The 22,709-nt window shown below is 36.8% G+C and overlaps 2 protein-coding genes across 2 annotated transcripts; one reads left to right on the top strand and one right to left on the bottom strand.

Annotated features, from left to right (window-relative positions):
• Positions 1-1,856: 1,856 nt before the first annotated feature.
• Positions 1,857-19,093, bottom strand: LOC127934468 (short transient receptor potential channel 6-like). Its single transcript, XM_052531882.1, has 12 exons — positions 18,657-19,093; positions 15,989-16,745; positions 14,688-14,873; positions 14,331-14,495; positions 13,965-14,181; positions 12,256-12,483; positions 9,102-9,366; positions 7,317-7,512; positions 5,733-5,936; positions 4,458-4,514; positions 4,259-4,334; positions 1,857-3,865 (listed from the first exon to the last, which is right to left on the bottom strand). Exons 1-12 carry the CDS (start codon positions 18,749-18,751, stop codon positions 3,729-3,731), a joined length of 2,583 nt encoding a protein of 860 aa, XP_052387842.1. The 5' UTR covers positions 18,752-19,093; the 3' UTR covers positions 1,857-3,728.
• Positions 19,094-19,671: 578 nt separating this feature from the next.
• LOC127934496 (RING-box protein 2) lies at positions 19,672-22,418 on the top strand. The gene is made up of 3 exons (XM_052531932.1): positions 19,672-19,918; positions 21,585-21,632; positions 21,953-22,418. Exons 1-3 carry the CDS (start codon positions 19,693-19,695, stop codon positions 22,069-22,071), a joined length of 393 nt encoding a protein of 130 aa, XP_052387892.1. The 5' UTR covers positions 19,672-19,692; the 3' UTR covers positions 22,072-22,418.
• The last annotated feature ends 291 nt before the right edge of the window (positions 22,419-22,709 follow it).

The following is a 22,709-nucleotide window of genomic DNA, read 5'->3' as shown; positions in this document are numbered from 1 at the left end:
TCTCTTAAGAAAAAACTAAAATTTGATCTTGTGCTAGCATAATTAAACATTTAGGGTCCTATATTTATATTTTAACATTCTTAGTGCAAGGTCTTAAAGCACACGGCGCAGATGCACATAGTATGTGTCCAAATCCACTTTTGCTAGTTTAAGGATGGGGAAAACGTTCAGCGCACTGTCTAAAGGGTTGTCCCTATTCTCTTATGAGTAATGGGTGAGTTTTGGGCATAATGTGCAATAAACCAATCAGGGTCTCGTCTCCCAGTCCCTTTAAGAGCCAGGTGAACTCGCACCATGGCAAATATGCAATTTCATGGCTGAATTTGCAAACGCAAAGACAGAATACGTCTCCAGAGAGGAAACAGATCTGCTCGTGCATGATTAAGTTACTTAGTTACTTTTTATTTAAATTACTGCATTGCATTACTTTTTAAATCTGGGCTGTTTTAATATAAAAAGTTATATTTTGGGCAAATTTAAAAGCCATTTCACACCAAAAGCCTCAGGCTAAAGGAAATGTAAATTCACGTATGTAGAGTAAAAAGCAGAAGAATTAAGTTCAACACTTCAGTAATAAACAATAAGTTTATCTTGTGTCATTTTTGCTCATTAGTATGGTTGAATTGGACCATTGAAACACAGCAGCAAATTGGTTAATAAAATGGGATTAAATACATAAAGGATATTTGTATCATTTAACATATTTAATTATTACAGTTTTGAGTCATATTCTGAGTTGCCTTTAATTGTTATTGTATTAATTTTTAGGAAAACTAAAAAAAAAAAACTAAAAAAATATGATAGAGCCATTAGAGTATAATATTGTATTTAATGAATCTCTGGAATACCTAATTCTGATTGGTCAACCTTTTAACATTTTTGCATAACGTATACAAAATAATAGTGTCAGGCCATCATGTCACTTTTTCTTATAAAATAATTTTAACTCAAATCAGTACTTAATGACTTATTTACTTATTTGATCATTATACAAAAAATATTTGCCTGCTCATTTAGTGTCTTTCAATGTGATGTGCAAAAAAATAATAATAATAATATTAATAAATTGGAACATTTGATTCTGATTAGTCAATAATTGAATAAAACGTGACAAATCCAGTCAAAATGTCATGTCCATTTATGTATGTTTTTGTGAAGTAGCAATGTAACAGTAAGCTAGATAATGCACAATGAGATTAGACTGAAAAAAAAAATAACTCAAAATAATACAAAACTGCTACTCCTGTTGGGATGTAAGCAAGCAAGCTGTTATTGAGGTCAGAGCTTTGGTGGTCAAGTCAGCCAATTCTGATAAAAGCTTTTGTCTATTTCTGACTCATTTCTAGACAGAGAAACACCTGGTAAATTAAACCTGTATGGGCTGCACTCAACACACAGGTGGTGGGAGGCTCTCGAGAGGTCAGGTTGAACTATGATGTAACATCCCTACCTGTTACTGTGAGACCACAATTTAAAATAGCCTGTGTGTCATAATAGCAGCGATTTACAATTGTTTAGTGTAATCTACCTATCCCCATGACTTCAGTAGTGATCTGAACCTCTGGGCTGAACAGAATAAGAAGGAAGGTCAGGTATGGGTTTCATACTGTAGTTGAGTTTCTAACAAGGCTCAATAAGTTGAACTCAAAAAGTGTCTTGCAGTGGTTGAAAATGGTAGCACTGGAGGCTAATAGGTTCTTGGTGGTTTAATGCTTAAGTCTTCACAGATCTTTTGCTGGTAATTTACACTTTTTCTTCTCAACAAATTTCTTTGCAAGTTCACAAAAAAAAAAGAAGACTATTATTGACAACAAAGATCTTTATTGTCTGGAAGTCACACTCTAATCATTTGTGTGTGTGTGTGTGTGTGTGTGTGTGTGTGTGTGTGTGTGTGCGTGCCAATTTATGTCCCACATTTCCTCATCAAAAATTACTCATAAGTAATTGATCAGGCTTTGATTAGAATATCCACTTAACTAATAATTATGCACACACTATCTAATAATATTTGCCAGTATTAAAAATGTTTTTGTGAATAGTGCTGAAAACAATTATCACTCAGTGCTACTAAATTAATAACACTATTTCAAAACAAAGTGGCATTTTTAATAGCCATACTCATCAAACAAAGCATTTATCAAAAAAAGCAAACAAACAACAAAAAAAAAAAAAACCTTAGGTTTTAAATAGGAATTATGCAATTCTTAGATGGTTTACTGGCCTGTTGGCTAGTTTTAGAGGGCCTTGGGTGTTACCACACTGACAATTCAGAAATATGTGTTATCTAATCATTTTTTGTGGTAGACTTTTTATCTCTTCACTTTCAGTTCAGACTGCAGTGAAAAGCTTTTGCAATTAAAACATTTAAATAAAAATACCATCATTATATTATCTGTAGTTTAATTATACAGTAAAAAAAAAGATAAAGGCTATATTTTAAGATTTGAAATACACTACAAGTTCACATTCAATTCACTTAAGTACACATCTTTTTCACAAGGGAGATCTTGCTCATCGGGCAGTTATTAAATACAACTATGCAGAATAACATATTTTGTTCCTTCAATAGGTTTGGGACATATAATTGATAAGTGAACAACTGGTGTCCAAATTATTACAAACCCCACTACCAAAATGAGGGATTCATTACCTCAAAGTAACTACCTGTAGTAAACGTATTAGGGTTTATAGTGTGAAAGAACAACTAGTGTTAAAGAAACATTTATTTTTACCTCTTCATTTTTTATTATAAATATACAATTGACTCCATAGTAATACTGGCACCTTATAACTGTCAGACTTCACACATTGAATAATTAATAATTTGAATTAATAAAACATCTGTAGTGGACCATGATTAAAATATGATAGATTTACAAAATCATTAACACCAAGCAAAACACAGTACCTACACATTTACAGTGACATTAGGTCTCAGACTGACATCTGTTCTGGCTCCACTATGCTCAGCTTCAGTGAAAACACAGTATGATGAAATCCAATAAAATTCAGTCAAAACACATTTGGTCTGATGTGTAGGCACTGTGTTTTGGCTTGGTTATGGCATGGCAAGCAGAATTATTAGCATTGTCAGTCCCAAAAACAAATTCTGAAATGTAATAACATTTTTAATTAATTTAATTTCAGCTTCATTTTTGCAGAATTAATGCTCTCCAGAGGAAACTTTGCTTATAAAACAAGCAAAAGTGACTTAATGTTGAGTAATGTAATAGAGTAATTTTCACAACTTACTCTACCGGTCAAAACATGTTTTGGAGCCAGTTGAATAATTTGCTTGGACTAGTATTAATTTAGTCATTTTTTTATTCTTTAAGACTGTCTATGACTTATTTTAACGTCAGCTGCATAAAAATGTAGATCTGATTTTAGAATGAAACTCCTTTTGCTAACTGCTAGTTGGTCAGACTAGTTATTAAGACACAATCTTACATGGCTTTGTTTATGCAACTGAACCCTAAGGAAATTAAAAAGAAAATTATCTTCTGCTTTAAGAAAAAAGCCTATTTAAGTATAATTAATAATTTTAATATCCAAGTTCTGATATGTTATTAAATATTTAGAAATGTATTTTCCATGTATTTAAATGTCATAGTATTTGTTGTACTACCATTATTTTATGATATTGCAAAAAAAAATACATGATAATAATAATGTGTATTATATTATTAACAATCTAATGAGAATCACCGCTGAGCATAATGAGAAAACTACAGGTTTTGTTGACTGGCTAGTCTCTCTCCGAGTCTCCTGACTAGTTCTGCCAGCTCCTCCGTCTGACGGGACATCTCCTCCAGCAGCTCATAGCGTAAACTAGAGATGTCCTGCTTTATCTCCTTTAGTTCCCCTGGAAGACACAAAGAGATTGATAAAGACCTTCTATCGTCAGTGATATGCTTAGATAACTGGATCATTACATGACTGACACACAAACAGAAGTGCAACAACCTAGAAAAGTAGTTCCAATGGAAACCACATTTTAAATAAAAAATTAAACCTAACCGTGGGAGCCGTGGGAACGGAACGATCCGGTGGAGTAAATGATAAAGAGAGACACCTGCCTCGCTCTGTTCCCACGGATCTCAACCCGGCTCCACTCGTCACAATAACCATGAGTAAAAATATAAAACAGTTTAAAGGAAACCCTTTTAGAAAAAGAAAACAACAGTTTAATAATAAAGGGATTTTAGTTTGGAGGACAGAAGTCAGACAAATGATCACAAAGTCCACAACATTGTACCTTCATTAACTTCATCTCCCTCTTTGTCAGTCTGTGCTTTGATGACATATCGTTTGATCAGCCGTTTCATGATCCTCTGTGGGGAGAAAAAATAGCACCAAAGTTATTGAGGCTGTCAGTAAACTATACTGGAAATCTAAATTGTTGTCTCTAATTATTGTTCAGCATTCCGGTGACTTGTCAGCCATGATGTATTTACCTGGTAACGACTTGTATAAGGTGAATTCTTCTCACTGGACTCTTTTTGTTTACCCGACTGAAAGAAAAAAATATATATTTGTGAATACCCAACCAAAAATTATTTATTCTTTCAATAATTCAAAAGCTCCTGATGTTGTTGCACAATCTGGCCATAAGAGGGAACAAAAGACCAATAAAAGTAACATTCAAAGGAAAACTTAGGCAGTAACATTGAGAACCTCAAATCATTATAGAAATAAAACTGAATGCAACATTTTGAGAAAACTGAGAAAACATCAAGATGCATTTTTAGTCATTTAAAGGAGTCATATGATGCAATTAAAATTTTTCCTTTCTCTTCGGAGTGTTAAAGCTCTTGGTGAATGTAAAGTTGCAAAGACTAAAGTCTCAAAACCAAAGAGATATTCTTTATCAAAGTTAAGACTCTGCCACGCCCTCCTAAAACGGTTTGTTTAAACACACTCCCACATGTCTACATCACAATGTGAAAATATTTGCGTAATACTGCCCAAATGTTCACACAAAGAAAGAAGTCATGGTTTCAGTAACGGCAGTTAGTGTTGAAGCGGCCATGACAGGGAGATGCTGTGTATCTAGGCAAAAGCACTTTATTTGGCCTTCTGAAAGTAGATGCATTTAGGAATCATTATGATTACTTACAACAGAACAGTAACACATTTTATGGACGACTGTTTCGTGAACCTAGGAGAGGAGGTCATTCTGACATTGCTACGACAATCTGTCACTTCTGAATCAGCTACTCTAAGTATATTTATTTATTAGTTTAAGTATTTGCTACTGAATGTTCAAATGCAGAGTTTTGCACGTCACACGCGCTTGTGTGTGTGTGTGAGAGAGACAGTCACATCACAGAGTCAGCTGTGTACTGCAAACACCACAAGCTTAGCTTCATCACTGTCTGTAACATGACTCGGTTTTATCATCAGTTCAAGCCTGATAGGTGAACAAAGGACATTATTAACTATCTTTACATTTATTTTGAAAGATGAAGCTCACGATAATAGATTACAGTGTTCGACCAATCACAATGCACTGGGTCAGTTGGCCAATCAGGGCAGACTGTGCTTGTCAGAAGGAGGGACTGTAGAAAACGACACGTTTGAGAGAGGCGAGGCATAGAGGACCTACGATAATGTGAAGTATTTGAAAAATAATGTGTGTTTGGAATATTAAATCATAAATACATAAATACATAATGATCTTTAAAAAAGCATCATATGATCCTTTTAAGAATGTCTCTCCTTCATCTCACCTCATTGAGCTCCGTGTCTTCTTTTAAGTCCTCTTTGTGTCTATGAAGGGGTATTAGCAGGAGCTGTTTGAGTTTCATAGCCAGGCTGATGACGGACTTTGGGCTGGGGATGAGGTTAAATGGCACAGGCAGCGTCCCTCCTTCCTCAAAGTACGAAAACCACAGCTTGGCCCTTGCAAACTTCCACTCCACATCGGCATCGTCCTAGATGCACACAAAGCACTGGCAAATGACACTTCATTCGAAATGCCTTTAAAACTGTTTATTTCCAAATAGGTACGTTTAGTTTATTATTTCGCACTAATACATGTATGAATAGTGTTGCTTTAAATAACCGAAATGCAGCACAGATGCACTTCTTAAGCAAACCATTTTACCTAAAGAAGTTTACAATTTAGATTTTAAAATGATACAACATTTTATAATTTGGGGATTTTAGATTGGAGGACAGAAATCACACACACACACAAAAAAAATTTAACTAGGTGTTTGAAAATTATATATAAAGCCTGATAGATAAAGTTCATGTTTGCGTAACTGGATTTTTACATCTTTACTGATATAGAGAACTTCCTCATGTTACAACTAGCCTCAGTCTTCCCAATCTCAGTCTTCCCAATCTCCCCGACTCTAAATACAAAATAAAATTTGCAGCAATGCCATTAATTGACCATTTTGGGTCCCCAAAGAACCTTTCATGCAACAGTTCTTAAGAGTAAAAAATGTTCTTAGTGTGAAGATCTGCTTAATAATCCCAAGAAACTTTTTCCACAATAAAGAACTTTTTTGTGGAATGGAAAGATTCCATTACTGTTAAAGGTTCTTTGTGGAATCATAAATACCAATGAAGAATTTTTATTTCCGAGAGTGTACTGTATGTAAGAACTAAATGACATCAATCTGAAGTATCTGATGAAACCAAATCATCACCTTGGAATTATAAGGTTCTATCTGCGTTTTGAGGGCAGTTCGAGATAACGATCTTAAAAAGTTTTTGCATTTCAAATAGTGATATGGTGAGCAAGTCTCTTTCATACATCAGTCCCAGAATGTACACAACAACAAGAAAATACACATAACATAAATATGTTGTCACAGAATAAGAATATGTGAATTACTCAATTTTGACAAAAAGATAGAACCTTATAATTCCAAGGTGACAAAATGCTGAAACATTAAGGGGCAGTATGACTGTAACAGTGGAGTGTGTTGACATATTAGTAATGGTCAAATAATTAGACCCCAGGTGGCAATAAAATGTATAAAAAATGACGACTTCTGTTTCCTGTTACCACATCAGACCTCTCTGGCGCAATAAATTTGCAATGCATGACCAATTTATATGTCACTGTTGGATGCTACTGTACACTGTGAAAGGCAAGTTGCTTTTACACAAACAGTTGCAGTTTATAAAGCCAACTCAATCAATTTATACTGTAACCAGAGAGAACAAATTAAACAGTACAATAAAGATTCTGTATCTCATTTAAAAGGGAGTATGAATGGGAAATGATGGTGCGTGGACATTTACCCCAGGCCTGTACCTTCATACTATCCACAGATCTAATTTCAGAATATGATTACCTCAATTTCCTGAAATGAGTTGTTGATCATGGCTATGAGCATGTTGAGTAAGACGATAACCATGGTAACGTTGTAGACTCCGTAAAGTACATAGCCAATATTCTCAATGAATTTGTGCCCGTTGTTGATGACGACAGACTTGACCTCAGAAAGTCCAAAAATAGCCCAGAATAAAGTTTTAAAGCTTTCCTCAACCCTGGAGTAGAAGAAACAGACGATTAACATGAACAATGTAAAATACTTCTAAAGCATTTATTAATCTTAATTAATTTAATATTTACTTATATATTATTAATTTCAAACGTATTATCTATTAATTTTTAACTAACATTAACAAAAATAAATAAATGATGTAACAAATGTATTGCAAATTGTTAGTTTATGTCAGTCAATCCATTAACTAATATTATTTAATTGGACCTTGTTGTAAAGTATTACCCAAAATGTTGCTTTGTGTCTTCTAGTCTGTCTTTAAGTTTTGAGGTCAAGATGAGAAAAATAACTTAAATATACAATACAATTAAAAATGTAGTCTTTCTCTTGAAATTGGAATCACTTTCCTCCCTGTATTATCAACTACCTCTGACTAGCAACAGCAAATGGTTTATGGCTCTGTTAAAACTAAAACATAAGGAACACCCAAACATCCTGTAGAAACACACTGCACACTTTTTCTGAGAAATATTTTTCCTGTTCTTTTCCTGCATACATTAAAGTGACCAGGAGGGGGTTCATGTTCAGTTCACTTATTTTTGTTGTGGCCACAACATATTAACTCGTGGGAAAGTGATAAAATGTTGTGGCCACAAGATATTAACTGGTGGGAACGTGATGTGTTGTGGCCATGAGTTCATTTTGTCGAGGTAACAACATCCTTATTTCGTAGCCTCGAGATGCTATGTTGAGGGAACAACATCCATTTCTCATGGCCACGAATTCTGATGTTGAGGGAACAACATATTTTTAACGTGGCCACGAGTTTAATGTGTAAACAAACCTGCATGACCATAGGGTCACCATAATATTTTTTATAAACAATTCTAAGTTGTTTAACTACATGTTTCAACCACAGATGGCGATAGAGAGCCCATGAGTTCATGGTAGGTCTACCTCGGATTAAATAAGCTGCTATTGGTAAATAACTAAAAGAATAATAAAGTGCAGTAAACTGTTTGCTTTAAAAACCAGTGTACCAACTGCAATATCAAGCATTTGGACGAATTGGTGGTACATTTTTATGAATTTTTACAATCTGTGTAGATCTGACTGACCTGACCATCGGTTAGGTTTAGGGAATGGGGGTAGAGCTTCATGCTTAGTTGTTTTCTAAAAATCATTTGTTTTCATCCCAAACAAATTATACAAATTCATATAAAATAGTTCAGATTTCTCATAAGATTGGGCTGGACCTCAATATATAACCTCAAAGCTTCTAGACATCCTAAAACCCACAACAGCCAATTTTGATTTCACAAGGTCTTTAATGAATTTCACTGTATTTTAATGAATTACTTCTCTGTTTCATATTACTCTGAGCCTTTTTACAGAGTATGAAGACTCCAGGACTCTTATTCATTCTCATGTCCACATGGAATGGTAGTCATGATAATTGAATTTGCCAAACGCCTACTTTCAGTATGTCCTTATACATTGCTTCCAAAGGCACTGGGCGTTTTTGTAATTATATAACTTAAAAAAGACACAGATGTGATTCAATTACAAAGGACAAGACAAACAATCATCAAAGGAATTGATGATAATCAACCAGATATGTTCATTGCTTACGTTGTGAATGCGCCATTCTGCTTTGCACCACGATAGTATGAGTAGAGGTTAAACATTCCAATCATGAAGGCCACAAACACCATTATGAAGATCACCATGAATTTAAATATGTCTTTCACGGTCCTGCCCAGGGAGATCTGCAAGGGCCCAAAGCTCTCATTTGCCGGTAGAATATACGCAATCCGAGAGAAGCTTAGAACAACTGCAATGGCATAAAGGCCCTCAGAGATCAGCTGAGGGTCTGAAGGAACCCAGTGGACTCGAGCTAAAATATATGCAAAAGAAGCTTGTTAAGGTTGAGCATATTATCTTTTCTTCAGGTATTTCAAAAGGTCAAGCTGAAATATATGGTGGGAAAAAAGCAATTGGTAGAAAAAGTGTGAGCTGTCATATTTAGATTTCTACTTGTCAGTGTTGGTTTTGGCGGGGACGAGAGACGTGGGAACAGGAGCGAAACCGGTAGAGTGATTGGAAATGAGCTACAAATGCTCGACCCACCGGTCTCGAGTCCCACGGAGGAGATGGAGGGATATAAAACAGGAGCGACGACAGTGACGGACGAGAATGGACCAGGCCTGGATTTTAGTTTGTGTTTGGGTTTTTATTTGCGCGCGTCAGTCGTCCGTGAGGGGTTGACGCGCTGTTTTGTTTTTATTTTGTAATTAAAATGTTATTTGATTGTCCGCCGGTTCCCACCTCCTTCTTCCAGATGAATATGAAGTTTGTACGCCGTTACAGCAATATTAGGTGGAAAATAGTTGTAAAAAACGTCGGGAAGGTGGCGGGTCGATAAACGTGTACGAGACTCAAAAGTTACATTTGTATTTACAACACACTCTTCTAAGCAAGGTAATTTTTATTCCTGAAATATGAACTTGTGTGTGATACTTGACATATAGCTCCGATTGACTGCTCACTGACAACATCAGTCGTTTCTCCATGTTGAATGAGTGACTCCTGACCAGGCTCCCGATTGGTTAACACGTTGCAAATTGACACCAAAGTTTACATTTTTCAACTCGGGCGTCATACGCAAAATTGTAGTCAGAACTAGACGCGCAAATGAGGCGAATTCACGTCTACCGCGCTGCGAGACCTCCAGACGCGCGTAAACGCGTCTTTACATTGACTTAACATTGAAATAATTTGCGCCAGACGCTCTGTTCGCATTTGGTTATGAATGCAGCATTAGAGGGTGCTATGGGGAATGACACTGGCATGACTGCTGCCTGAAGCATGAGTCTAAACAAAATAATGAACTTGACAATTATGCTGTCCCAACTGGTGCGGCCGAGAGTATAAAAGGGCACCTTTGGAAAACATCTTCTTAACATTAACTTCTTATCTGAAGGAGATGTATGCAGGAATGCCTGAAGCATGGCAAAGGGATTAAGCATCTCATTCCCTGATCTCAGGGAACCACTGTTACATGCTTAACCTGAGACGTTCCCTTTCGAAAGGGATCTTGCAGTGCATCCCCTAGAGGGCGCTATGGAGAATGGTATACCCTTGCCCTCATGCTGAAGGGATAAATGCCTAGTTGACTGAGCTAAGTCAAAGACTAAAAGGAGTCCCTCCCCTGCACCGCCAATGCAATCATAGACCAGAGCTTTTCAAGAATGGAGGACTCAACAGGAGAGAAGAAGCCTAACTACAGTAAATTCTTATTCAGGCCAGCATCCAAGAAGGCTCACAGAGAGCCTAACACTAAGAGCTAACTGGCCCTCAAAGCTCTACAGAGTGGAGGCCTAATATACCAGCTCTTAAATGAGAGGCGGCCTAGCAACCCTGCACACTAAGGTCAGTAGCCGAGAAGGCTCCCAGAGAGTCTAACAACTTAGTATACTACCCAACCGGCTAGCCGAGCTGTAGGAGCGGAAGGATATTGAATACCATGCAAGAAGGCACACATACCCCTTTTCCACCAGCATGAACTGGGTGCTAGTTCAGAGCCAGTGCTATTGCCGGTTCGGAGTTGGTTCAGTTAATGAGGCATCTAAGAACCAGTTTACCTTTCCAACGACTAGAGACCCGCCACAGAGCCAGATCTTACATCACTGAATACGCCTCATCAATGCTCGCAGTGGCCATGGAGGATCACAAAGAGCCTAACTGCCTGCTGAGCTCTAGGAGTGGAGGTATAAAAAGAGAGTTCAATCAACTACTCAACAACAAAACAACTTGTTGAGAAATTTTTTATCATCAATGCTGTCGATAATTTTGACTAATTGTTTCAGCCCTAAGGCCAAGGAGGCTCAGAAAGCCTAACAACCCCACACCATTGTATGATGGATCTCCGAGGACAGAGGCCTCAGCATAACAATTCTCTAAGATTAAAGGAGAACCAATTACTGTAACCTCATTGAGAAAATCATGCAATTTAACCTATTTCAAACAATGGATTTTATCACTTTAAAAAGAATCATGCGAGAACAGGAGCAAATGCATTGCTATAAGTGCCTTATAGAGAGCTGAACATGGTCGTGCAAACACTAACTACTATCCCTCAGGGGAAAGTTGAAAGGAAAGAGTTCCATACCTGTCTCTTGTAGTCAGTTATGTGAATGCATCATACCTAGAGCATCGACCATGCTCAAAGAGAAGACTGCATTCTACTCAAATCAGTGCACGCATTCTGCTCCCTCATGAGGTAAACACACGTGATCCTAACTCATGTACAAATAAACGATCTACTGAAGAAAAGAAAGAGGATGAGATATTTCACAGGTGCCCTTTTATACTCTCAGCCACACCAGTTGTGACATCATAGGCTGCCATGTTTAGACTCATGCTTCAGACACCAGTCATGCCGGAGACATTCCCCATATCGCCCTCTAGGCGACACAGCACTAGGATCCTTTCGAAATGGAAAAAATAAATGCATAAAAAATGTGTTTCATTTACATTTACATACATGGTCCATTTTTTAATTTTTTTTTATAATTTAAAACATTGCACAAATATAATGTTTGCAGAAATTATTTTCCATTGTTGAAGTGATGATGTAGAAACCATAATCAGCTTTTTTTAATTATTATTTAGCAGTTTTAATTCTAAATAGACCACTTCTCGAGATTATATAAAAAACTAAGATAAGTGGTTTTTGAATGGACAAAGCATTGATTTTCCAGTAATATTTGACAGCAATACTCACCAAGTCGATAGTATTCTATCTCAAGGGGCAAGGTAATGTTTGATAGATCGGTGTAGTGCTTGTCAACGTAACTCTGTGCAACATTTGCATGCCAAAATGCCATAAATCTAGCAATGAAGGAAGTCACAAAAATGGCCAGCATTCCAAAGTCCAGCAAATTCCAAGGCTCCAGCAGATATTCCCGAGGACCCTGCGACCATATCTCCTTACATTCAGCCCAAATCATTCCTTTAATTGGAAGAAAGAGGCAGATAATTAGATTTATCGTAAAATATTTATGCACCCAAAGACATTTAGTGTCTTAAAAATGATTTAATTTGTAAAGATTTAAACAGTACTTCTAATAGGTTTAATAGAACAAATGTAACAGATGGTAAGACAATTTGAAGTTGTGGAAAAACTGGAAGAGTTTTTTGAACCTTTAGTTTCATATTGTTATAGCAGACTTTCATATTTAATACACAGGCTTTTATTGTTCTTATAGTATAATACAGGATAACATAGAGCTCATACTAAATGAGAATAACAAAAAACACCTTACATTTATTCAGAGGCATAAACTGAGAAAAAAATATGCAATTTGGTGTAGTTGCTGATATTTTTATAGCCAAAAAGTAAGATGTGCTTATTTTTATAATCTAAATTCTGTATTTTCTTTTATTGTAGTGGGGGGGGGGTATAAAGCAGTGCAATACAATGATTTCTGAAAGATGTACAAATAAACATTCCTCAAGTCTGATAAATCATATTTGCTACTCACATTTTAACATGATTTTGTGGAAAAATTATATGTATAGATGATCAACTGAAATTGCCTTAGTCCAGTAAGTATTCTTCTTAAAATTAAACTAACAATATAAAAGTTATTCGTATGTGTATTCTCTTGGCATTTGACTTGCTAAACAAAGTATAAACTTTCAATCAGATAACAAGTTTTTCAGCATAGTTTTAATTATGCTGATAATTTAGATGGCTTCGAAATTTGTGTTTAAATTATACAGTAGGCTTTATAGGGTTACGCTTGATGTTTAATGTGTCATATTTACTGATTCTCATGACATTCCAAACTCATATGTACCGGTCATATAAACTATTCTATAGTTGTCACGTTACGAGACGCTTGAAAGACGGCGAGAGAACCAATTGCAGGTAAGTATGATTTATTTAAGGGATAATCCAGAGGGGTAAACAGTCCAGGCAGGGGTCGAAACCAAAACATCAATCCACATAAACAAGACACGAAGACAAGGCAAGACAAGGCAAGAATGACGGACATGAATAATATACTGACATTAAACAAGGACTCAGTAACACAGACTAAGACAGACTGGGTATTTATACACAGAAGGATAATGAGGAGACAGGAGACAGGTGGGGAAACAATCAATTAACTTAACAAGGAGGAAGGTGACCATATAAGGGAACAGGAAGTGATCTGGTGACAGACACCGTGAGAAAGGAGGACATCTAGTGGAACCCCAGGGAACACAACCCAGACACTGTGACAATAGTGCATTAATGAGAGATTTTGGAATTTATTAGTTATCATACAAAACTGAGCAGTGTGAACATTCTGCAAAAGCTCTTCTTTTGTGTTTCAAAAAGCCATACAGGTTTGCAACGTCATGCAGGTGAGTAAATGATCTGAACCAAAAACAAAAAAAAGATTGATTTGTTGTTGTGTGACATGATGTGAGATGATGTCTGACCAACAACCCAGGAAATGATCAGCATTTCCATCCAGGTAAAAGGAGTTGTCTTCATGCGGAACAATTGTGAGGGATGATCGTGGATGGTCATATTTGGTAAAAGAGATGTCCCTTCGAAGCGGTCAGCAGCATTCATAATGAGAAGGCCAAGAAAGATGGTGAAAGAAGCTGCATGTGCCACAAATTTTAAGAAAGGACCACGTATGATCTTCCCCAACTATAATCAAAAACATTGCACAAAACAAATAAAGAATATTCTCAAATAATGTCTTGTAGTAAGAAGTCATTGTCTTATAATATCACATAAGCAGCAAAATTCAAATGTGTGGCTGAATTCACATTGACTAAACGTTATTACAGTCTGACCTTGCTTGAGGGTGCTATCCAGTACAGTAAGGCCAGAACAGGAAGTCCAACCACCACCCCCAGAACCACCAGCAACTTGACCGCTGTGGTCTGCTGCCTGAGCCCTGACAGATTCTCATACCATATGGACAAAAGCTGCTGTTGGCAGTTGGGATGAGCTACAAACTGTGTGGGAAGCACAAGAGCAGGCAGAGATACAATGAACAAATGCCTTTATTATTGTACTGTCATCCACAGTGATTAAGCCGTTGTATTTTAACACTTAAGGCTACTTGGCTGAATCATTTTGCCTAATAATTAAATCACTAACTGAAATCATTGCATGAAATATTAATGTTTATTATGAGAGAAGCCTACCTTTTTCAGCTCGTATTTGATGGCCAGTTTTAATCGAACTAGATTAGGTCTGCCGCCCTTATCAAAGTGGCCACCTGCCTCTGCGTCTCCGTTTAAAATGGCTTCCACCTCCTCTGTATTCCGACACAGATCCAGAAGTCCAACTACAAAATCCTTACATTGCATAGACAGCTTCGTATAATCATTCTGTGAAAGGAAATTAGCAGAGATCGGTTGAAAACGTAGACACAAGTAAGTTGAAAATCACCATTTTATAAAATCTTTACATAAAATCTCAAAAAATGTCTTATTGCAAGTCATTTTCAGAAATAAGACATAATGGTAACACTTTATATATGCTTTCACTAACAATATTAAAGGGATAGTTATTTTGTCATAATTTCCTTTTTTATTTTTCTTGTAATTGTATTACTCGTCTCAGTGGTTTTTTTTTTTTGGTTTTTTTGTTTTTTCGGTCAAGGCCTTTCCAGCCCTTAAACGTGGAAGTTGCTTTGCTATCTATGCAGGGTCAGAAAGCTTTCGGATTTCTATCCCTTTAATAAACCACAAACACAAATACATTTCTTGGCATTATTTAGGACACAGCCAGAGTTTGCCGCATGATTCTCCTTAATGCTAGCAAATTGAATGTAACTGGCATGCACGTAGTTATGAACATGTTACAGCAGAAATGTTCTAGAGATCAGTCTTACCATCTGTTAAAGACTCAAACGGCATACAAAACATTCAACTTATCAATAAAAATATAAGCAAGAAGAACTAAGCCACCCACTCGTTGGCAAAGGCAGCAGAGTCACCAACTACTAAGCATGTACACCCACATTCATTTGCACTCCACATAAAAAGTTAAATGTTAAATAAAAAAAAATAAAAAAAACTCCTCAATTCATTAGTCTAGTTGCGTGCCTTTTTCCTAGTGTATTTCCAATTGATATTTCCCAATAAAATACTTGGACAAATCCCTGTACTGTGTCGACAATGGCATATATCCTATCAAAACACATATATGTCATCTTTATTTGACACTCTAACTCCAGCACTCTCTATTCTAATTCTATTCTTAAAAAAAAAAAAAACCTACTACCAGTACTCCGTCAAGCTAACTGAGACTTTTTAAAGCACTTGCATATCATTGCTCTCTTGTTGATTTTGATTGCTTCAATTGTCCTCATTTGTAAGTTGCTTTGGATAAAAGCATCTGCTAAATGACTAAATGTAAAACAGTAAATTAGGATGAGAAATTATTCCATGTTCCATTATTTATTAACAGAATCTTCATTTTCTACTCTTATCATGCCCACCTTGAACTCTTTTTCTACGTTGGCTAGAACAGCCAGTTCATTGCTGAGCTCTAGAGCTGTCAGTACCGGGTCCTCGCTGGACAGGGACAGGTAGGCAGGGCTTGCCAATCCTTTGTAGGCATTGATTCTGGAACGTGAATGGCTAAAAGAGTCATGCCTCTGGTGATAGAGGCAACTGTTGCATTTGCAAAAGTAATCATGTGGGCGCTCAATCCGGGCACCCTTCCTTAGCAGAATGTGCACGATCTCGTATTCATGGCAATGAGAAGCTAGTATGATGGGTGTAATATCATGGGAAAACCGCGTGCCATCCTCGTCATATGCGAAGAAGTCATCTTGCGTCTCTGCCTGGAGGGGGCTGCTAGTGAGTTTGGATGTATCCGCAAAGGCCTGGTGGCCCAAAATGGCCTCCACAATACGAATGTAGCCTTTACTTATGGCTAAAAGCAGAGCGTCACCAATCCTGGCCAGGTTCTCTTTCCTCAGCAAGAGTTCGGTCACTTCCAGGTGCTCATTGGCAACAGCAAGCTGCAATGCATTCTGGCCCATGTAGTCCACACAGTTGACATTGAGGTCTGAAAGTTCTTCTAGCATCCTGCGGATGACAGGGATATTTCCATACTCAGCCGCCTCTAGGAAACGCTCTTCATTTGGCGATAGACTATTGTAGCGGGCATTAAACATGTAGGCCGGTCTCCGCATAGCCATGCGCCGGCTCTTAGCCAATGCATGCCTCTGAAGGTCATCGTTGCTCCACCTATTCCAAAAGAGAGAAAATCAAATCACAAAACTTTTTTTTTTTTCAAAGCTTATCAAAATATGAAGCACAGCTCACACGGAAGTCACTTTCAAGCCAAGCAGGTTTTTGTTGGCCAACGTGGTTAATTCACACAACCAACTTGTAGCAAAATCTCCTTGAGAAATCTTTCGACCTCATTTAAAATGACTGATTCCAAGGATTACTATTGAAATTACTGTATTATGCTTGTGTAAATTTGCCAGTGTAATCTTGTTTTCCAGATAAGCAACTCGTTAGAAAGTCTTGCCTGTGGCAACATTTCTGCAAATTAATATGAAATTGGAAATTGCTTCTTACACATTTTATGACGTTTGAAATTTAATGTCCAGTAAGTGATGCAAAATGTCTGGACAGTTTTATCTGAAACAGATTATTGTGACTCTAGTAACGTTTTATTGTGTGGTTTTATTGTGCAGACTCATACTCATTTTTTTGACATCGCAAATGCTGTACTGTACCAGTGATGAAATCAAAACGTACTGCTTTACAAATCATGCACAATGGTAAGTGTTGTGAGGTCATACCATGGTATCAAAAAGGGAAGAAAAAAAAAAGTTGTTGCTGTTTTACTGCCACTGGTGGTCATTTTTGTGGGAAAATCCAGTGAATTGTATGTATAGGTACTTTTTTTTTTTTTTTTTCGCAAAAACGTAGAAATGATTTAGCAAAAACGTAGAACGTATGTTATAAGGATTGGAAACAAGGCTTTGATTACATTATGCATTATACAATTATTATGAATAGTATAGTTATATATTTAATATTTTCCCCGTAAATAGCTTCGTTAACTACTTTTGTTAGTAGCTTGACTGTAGTTTGACTACTTTGAAGTCTGAGTAGCCTGTAGCCTGTCCACTACCATGCTACTGAATTTTTTTAACTGCTTAGCTGTATATATAATCTTCACAGATTTCCAATGAAAATGCACCTGCATCTAAGATGCATATTAATTTTGAAAAACTCTTCTAAACATGTAACGTGATTTACCAACTGATAATGAGTTCTGAAGGTTGTTTAAAACAGGGTAACAGATTTAAATGTCAGGAAAATGAATAAAGAATAAGGATGTGCCTGAATGATTGCGTTTAAATTGCCTAATTTTGTTGAAATAATTATTTTTTTTTCTCTGTAGCAATGACAGCACTAAATCAGAGATCAGCGAGCCCTCTTACACTAATGCTGTCTTATTTCTTCAAGAAAATTCTCATCCAGTGGCCAAAGAGCATCAGTGTCAATGTTCTCTTTGTCACGTTTCAATCTATACATACCTTTTCCCTTTAAAAATCAAGACCTCTGAGATCTTCTTACAACTTCTACTAGAACTATCTGTATTTTAAGTCATAATAATCCATGTATGAGTCCCTAATTCATTTTACACTGGGCCCAGCATATAATGTTTCTCTAGTAATAAACATATGCAAATAATATATATATATATATATATATATATATATATATATATATATATATATATATATATATATATATATATATATATATATATATACACTACAGTGCAGCTATCAGCAAGATTAATAAAAAGAGGCTACACCTCTGGTTTTAAGGGGGTTTATTACTTTATTTTTTAAATGTACCACTGAGAAGCACTAAATTTGGCTGTACTGTTGTGCAATGACAATAAAGTATTTTTTATATTCCATTATGTTATAAATAAAGCAAATTATATATATATATATATATATATATAAACAAACAATGAAATTGGTGAAAGATTAATTAGGTGGTAAAACTTTAATAGGCCTTATTGTAATACTAATATCTTGTAACATTTCTTCTTTTGCATTACTAATAGAAGAGTGTGCTCGTGGATTGTGCAGGCACTCAAAATGTAATATAAACAGAACTCACCTCGTGCAATAACGTGGTAAAGAATACTTTTCAAAGTCGGCGTTCATCCGTTGATGGACAGAAGTGTGTTTGACAGAAGTGTTATCAGTGGACATCGGTTTGCTGCCGTCTTCATGAATCTCTCACTGACACTGATGCGGACGAGACAGCCGCTCACCCCTGGAGTAGACGTGCCCCTGCAAAGTTAAGTGAAATTTTCCTCAAACTTGTTTTTCATTAAATATGTGAATTCTGGTGTCGTTCTGGTCCATATAACTGCACGCGCGTTCATGTGAGGCTTATTTCGAGTGTCCTCAGCGAATCGAACGTATGATGACGTCACGGCTATAATGTACGAGCCGTTCAATGAAAAGCCTTTTCTAGTTTGATGAGGGGATTTTTTTTAAGTAGGTTATTGTGTGATTTGAAACGTTGTATCTTAGCTGAAGAAATGTCAGATAAACAAACACTCACATGAGGGAAAGTCAGTAAAAAATCTGCTTAATTAAAGGCTACGTGAAGCGGGTCGCCCCCTCATGGGCGCTGGCATGTTGACTTTGCATTTACAATGATAATACATTTACTTTACATGAGCTAAGTGTTTTACAAAATGTAAACATAAAAGTATTAGAAAACCCTAAACAACAAACACAATCTAGCTACATAGCATACTTCACACAAACATAATGAAACATGCATCAACGGTGCTGTGGATCGGCGTGAGCTAGGTATATTGATGCGTGTATAGTATGAGGAAAAAATATAGACAAAAGGAAACTTAAAAGATATAGAAGACAAGATAGATAATGCTATACATAGTAATGTAAGTGAACAAGTATTTTTATTTTTCAATATCATTAACCAAACCAAAATGTTTAGACATTATTCACAAACTGACCACTTTTTATTTTATTTTCCAAATTTTAAAAATATTTCCACACTTAACTCCATATACTTATAAATAATTATAAATTATAAATAAAGGGGAAAGTGGAAACATTTTTCTTGACTGCGTGTATTTAAGACTGTTTACAGTCGACTCCAGTGAGAGACCTATATGCGTATCTGCAGACCAGTCGATCAGCCATTTTGTTTGAGCCTCTTCGCCATGGCGGAGATAGACGACGGTGATGAGCCGAGTTTAGTTCACACTCACAGCGGTTCTTCTGGATCCAAATCAGCGGGAGACAAGATGTTCTCCCTCAAGAAGTGGAATGCGGTAGCCATGTGGAGTTGGGATGTGGAGTGTGACACCTGCGCTATCTGTCGGGTTCAAGTCATGGGTGAGTGTTTCTCTAGCTAACCGGCTAACTTAGCTGAAATAGCTTTTGTTTACTTTTCCATGATTTTTAGCTGGTTTACCTAAACAGACTACGAATAGACGGATAACACTACCTGAATCCGGCCACTACCGAGTCGTGTGTATAAATAAGAATGTTAACCCTGAGTTATGGAATGTACAGTGTGAAATGTCAGCATTTGAACAACGTTACCCAGGGTTGGTTGTTAAACCCAGGTAAATTATGAGTGTGTAAAACTTGAAGCAAGATGATTCCATTTACCTGGGGGTTTAGAATCCGACAGGGTTAACTGTTTTCAAGTGTGAAAAGCCCTTATGAACCCCAAACTACTGAATTGCACAATGTTCAGAAGTGATGTGATGAATGTTCAAATCAAAGACTTTAGATGTACCAAGACAGTGAAATCCTTTCTTATTAATTGAAGAAAGTGCAATGCTCAGAATGGTGTAATTATCTCACCTACTGAATAAAAGAGCCAGTTGCTAATTGATAGGAGCTGCACTTGCATGCCTGACAGATGTTTCAAAGGTGGCCACTTGTCTTCGAGGGGCTTTGTCCCTGCATTGTGCATTCAGTTGTTTGATAAATTTAAACCATGAATAAAAAAAATGCTGTCTAGGTAAGCTTTGAGACAAGTCTCTACTTAACTGCTTAATCACAAGTACACGTAGGCCTAGTTAAAGCGTTAGTTCACCCAAAAAATGAAAATTATGTCATTAATGACTCACCCTCGTGTCGTTCCAAACCCGTAAGACCTCCGTTCATCTTCGGAACACAGTTTAAGATATTTTAGATTTAGTCTGAGAGCTTTCTGTCCCTCCATTGAAAATGTATGTGGTATACTGTCCATGTCCAGAAAGGTAATAAAAACATCATCAAAGTAGTCCATGTGACATTAGAGGGTACGATAGAATTTGTTGAAGCATTAAAAAAAACATTGAATTGAACATTGAACATTGAATTGAATGAAAGGAGGTCTTACAGGTTTGGAATGACATGAGGGCGAGTCATTTATGACAATTAAAATTTTTGTCTGAACCAAACCTTTAACTTGCCTTCCAATATAATCTAACTGTAATTATACAGACCAATATGACTTTAGGAAGTCTGTCCTCTGACAGAATTAGCCTATGGCCAGCCCCTCCCCCAAAACGGCCATTGTCCAATCACACATCATAGCAACTGTTACTATGTGAGCTGTTCCGACAAACTTTGACTCCAAGCAAAATGGTGAAGTGTTGCGACCACGGTGTTTGTAAACACTAGACACTAGATACCCCGAGACATTGTCTGGAGGAGTTGTGTTCTTCCCATTCCCAAAGCCGAAAACACAATGTGAGTGGTGCCTACAATGGATAAAACAGTGTGGACGGCCCCACTCCTAGGTAAATGTGTCGAACATGTAGGTTTAGCTAGCTAACATACCCTTGTACCTTTGCGTCATGGCAATCTGTCGCGGTGGTCATGTTTGACCATTTGTTTGTCGGAAGTAGCAACAGTAACTAAGGGGGGCTCGGCGAAAGGCTAATTGTAAAATGACACAAATTTCAACTTATTTCTACCCTAAATGAATATTAAAAAGACTGGGTGTGTTTGAATGAATGAATTAATGAATGTTGAATGATATTTAGTTTCAAATGCATTTCAGATGCATGCTTGAGATGCCAGGCTGAAAACAAACAAGAGGACTGTGTTGGTGAGTCAACAAAACATCACTGCTAGCACACTTATTGCCTTCCTAATTAATCAATTACATTTATTCCCTAGAAGCAGGTGTCTTCACTGTTCACTGCCATTACAGATTTCACTTCATTGATATTTTACAATATATTTTATAAATTATTTACAATATTATAATAAATCATATACTTGTCATCTATCAATTCCGAATATGGGTTACCATGCTTGGCAAATGTCACGACTTTCACTACAAAACCTGTCTTTTTGTCTTCTGTGGAACTTCTGTGTTTTTCTGGGTCTGAAACATTTCTGTCTCTTATTTCGTCTTTCTCTCAGTGGTATGGGGAGAGTGCAACCACTCCTTCCACAACTGCTGCATGTCCCTCTGGGTGAAGCAGAACAATAGATGCCCACTATGTCAGCAGGACTGGGTGGTACAGAGGATCGGCAAGTGAAGATTCAAGCTTTGGACCTACATTTCCTCCGTCCACTTTGGCACTTCTCTGCTTGGAGAGACCAGACTGATTATCAGAGCATCTCCAGCCACTGAGTGTGTAGGAAAACCTGTGTGCATGTGTGTGACCGCCAAAGTCAAACCAAGGATATAGGCAGAAATCCAGGTGACACTGGTTGGCTTTACCATCTGTCACCTAGTACAGCATTAAGAAGAACCAGCCCGAAGAGCTCCAGGATGCAATAGATTCACTTGGGGGTTTGTGGCATCATGTGTGATGATATAACTGAAGTTTTGCTAAGAATGTGTGGGTTTAAGTGTGTTACAAATAAAAACAAATCTCAATGATTTAGTTGTGTGTGTTACTGATTGCTGAATAATTTCTGGGAAAGATTTGCACATAATATTTTTTCATATTACTTGACTGTTATATATTTATATACATGCATACTGTGGAGATCAAAATTAGAGAGCAACCTACAGTTTCCTAAATTTCAAGGTCACTGTTTAGTCCTATTTGATGTTATCCTAACAGGAGTAGAGTGGCAGTTTTTTAAGCATATTTCAGAAAGTGAATTGTATTCTGAAGCACAGTATTGAAAACTTAAATGAGATGTTTGAAAAAGAGCTCTTATCAAA

The sequence above is a fragment of the Carassius gibelio genome, chromosome A18, assembly GCF_023724105.1.
Source record: "Carassius gibelio isolate Cgi1373 ecotype wild population from Czech Republic chromosome A18, carGib1.2-hapl.c, whole genome shotgun sequence".
In the NCBI taxonomy this organism is placed as follows: domain Eukaryota; kingdom Metazoa; phylum Chordata; class Actinopteri; order Cypriniformes; family Cyprinidae; genus Carassius; species Carassius gibelio.
This window is presented reverse-complemented; position numbering and strand designations above follow the sequence as displayed.